This window comes from Alligator sinensis, unplaced genomic scaffold, assembly GCF_000455745.1.
Source record: "Alligator sinensis unplaced genomic scaffold, ASM45574v1 scaffold1800_1, whole genome shotgun sequence".
NCBI classification, from domain to species: domain Eukaryota; kingdom Metazoa; phylum Chordata; order Crocodylia; family Alligatoridae; genus Alligator; species Alligator sinensis.
Window position 1 is genome coordinate 209,733 of NW_005843058.1, and position 2,371 is coordinate 212,103.

At 46.9% G+C, this 2,371-nt stretch overlaps 1 protein-coding gene across 7 annotated transcripts in view; it reads left to right on the forward strand.

The window, feature by feature from the left end:
* The window catches only part of LPCAT3 (lysophosphatidylcholine acyltransferase 3), a 20,974-nt gene that overhangs the window by 488 nt on the left and 18,115 nt on the right, over positions 1-2,371 (forward strand). For 3 of the 7 annotated variants that reach the window (XR_003092082.1, XM_025193495.1, XM_025193497.1), the window contains exon 2: positions 920-952. The exons of the other annotated variants lie outside the window; for them this stretch is intronic. Coding sequence is in view for 2 of the 3 variants with exons in the window: in XM_025193495.1 (XP_025049280.1) it covers positions 920-952 (33 nt within the window). In the remaining variant the exon portion in view is untranslated. The remainder of the gene's footprint in view (positions 1-919; positions 953-2,371) is intronic. 7 annotated transcript variants of the gene reach the window in all.

The following is a 2,371-nucleotide window of genomic DNA, read 5'->3' on the forward strand; positions in this document are numbered from 1 at the left end:
CGGTAGCCAGGAGCTGGAAGTGAGGAGGCAGCTTCTGCTGGCTAAATCGGGTCCGGTCCATTAATTAGTTTTGGCCCACCAGTGTTCTCAGCTCACCAGTAGCCCCCCAGACTCCCATGTATCTCCCCAGTGGAAATGAGTTAGGGGTGTGCAACAGTAATGCAGGAGTGAGGAGGAGAGAAGGATGGATGGCTGCAGTGGGAGTCAAGGACCTGTGCCTGAACTGGGAAAGGTGAAGCTGTGGGTCCCATCTCCCCCAAGGGAGGAAGAGTTGCACTGAGTTAGTTTGAATGGAAGCACTAGGTGCCTACGTTTCTAGATGCAAGGCTGAGCAGGGCTATGGTGGATTTAGTGTTCCTGGCTTCTGCTCTGTCCCTGTGTCTTGCAAGCTCTTACGGTCCCTTTTGTTCAGGGAATTAACCTTGTGCATCGAGGGATTTTGAAGTTCCCACAGTCTTTTGCAAGATTTGAGGTCTCGGCGTTGCACACAAACGTGTTGTGCCATATTTGCTTCAGTTTCTCTATGAACGCACGTACAGGCTGAGTTCACATATTTGTGAGCCTGTATCGTGCATCTCCTCAGAGATGCACACCTACAACGGGCTGTGTAGGGATCTCCCTGCCAAGGTACATCTACCTTAAAAGGGCTGTGTGAAAACAACTTGTTACAACAGTATTTGCCAGGTAGACTGAAGGAAACCTAAGCACTGACTGGTTAACAGGTGAGCTTCTGCCCTGCAGCAGAATTGCATCACAGAGAAGATATTAATCTTAGCTAGTTAACTAGTGCACCTCTGCAGTTCATTTCTATGCCTGTCAAAATGTAGCATATTACAAGGTGTACAGTGACTGAGGCTCCCAAGCGTTGATAGGGGACTAAAGAATATATTTTTTGTCCATTAACATTAACTCCTCTTAGTTCCTCTTCATCAACTGCCTCTGAATATCTGTGGTAAGTGTCCTGAAATAAACTTTGATTTTGTAAGCTTGTAACTTTCTCAGTAGTCACATCCATCTGTTTTGTGTGTGTTCTCAGTTTTCTCCCACCTGAGTATACATAGAAGGGTGCCATTGCTACCGCCAGTTAGAGTTTGGCTTAACAAAGTTGCATTAGTTTAACTTGGAAATCAAAAAGACCATGGGTGGGATCTAGCCCACAATGCTGCTTTATCTGGCCCACTGGTCTAGGTAAGTCGGGGGTGTGGCTAAGGAGCATGGCCTGCTGCAGAGTTTGGAGTCCCTGGATCCTAGTAGAGATTTGTCCTTGCCAGCAGGAGGGTGAGAGAAGGATGTGCTGGCACATCCCTGCTTGCTTTACGGCCACCTTGGCCTGTTGCCACCTCCGTGGCAGGCAGCCACTTGGCCCATAACAGCCATTTGCCCTACTGCCACTGGCATGCTGCCACCCTAGTGCTGGGCTCCAGGCTGCATCCGCTACCCTGGCCTGGATCTGGCTTCACGGTCCAGATCCAGCCTAGGACACTGTTACACACAGCTGGCTCCAAACTGTACTTTAGAGATGGCACAAAACCTATTCTCTGTTAAATGGCATAGAGAATCATAGATTTTACTTTGGAGTTTGGATGCTTCCAGGGTTAGGCAAGAGCTGAGCAGTTTTCGAAATTGAAGTTTTGAACTTGCATACCTAAGACCTTTAGGGGATCTAGCCTCCATTTAGTGTTTTAGTCTGTTTGTAGACTTGGACAGGTAATGACTCTTTCAATTGCGCTAAGATGACTAAATTGTTAATTCATGGTAAATGATGTCAGCTGTTACACTCATGATCATTTCAGTGGATGGAGTGACATGTGAATGAAGGATTTGGTAACTGAAAGCTGTTTCAGTGGAAGAAATGTTACTAGAAAAGATACTGGGTTCTTTCCTCTCCTTACCTAAGATACCAGGCTAGATGTCAAATTTGTCTTACTGAATGACAGCAGATAGCTATCAGCAGTCCCTGAAAAGCAGCATGCAGTGCAGCTAGATCTTTTATCACATCCTGTGGTGTACATCTCACAATGTCAGGGGAAGACCAGACCTCAGGGAGAGGACTTCTCCTTTGAAGGAGCCAACTTCTTTCCTGACAAGAACTCCTGCCCACATCAAAGGACATACAGTAGGGTCAGGTGAAGGAAGCCTTGTGTTCTGGAGGTACGTGACCAAACCACAGGCTACTGACAGAGTCTTAGTTTTAAAAATTAAAGCAATCTGACTGCAGCTAACTTGAAATTATTTCTGAGAGGTGTGACCTATTCTGGCACCCCAGCATGGTGTTAATAACAAGACCCAGTGCATCCTTAGGAAAAGATACTTCATGTGGGACAAGAAGGGATAGAGTGCAATACCTTCTCACTCCCTCCCCTCCCCCCCC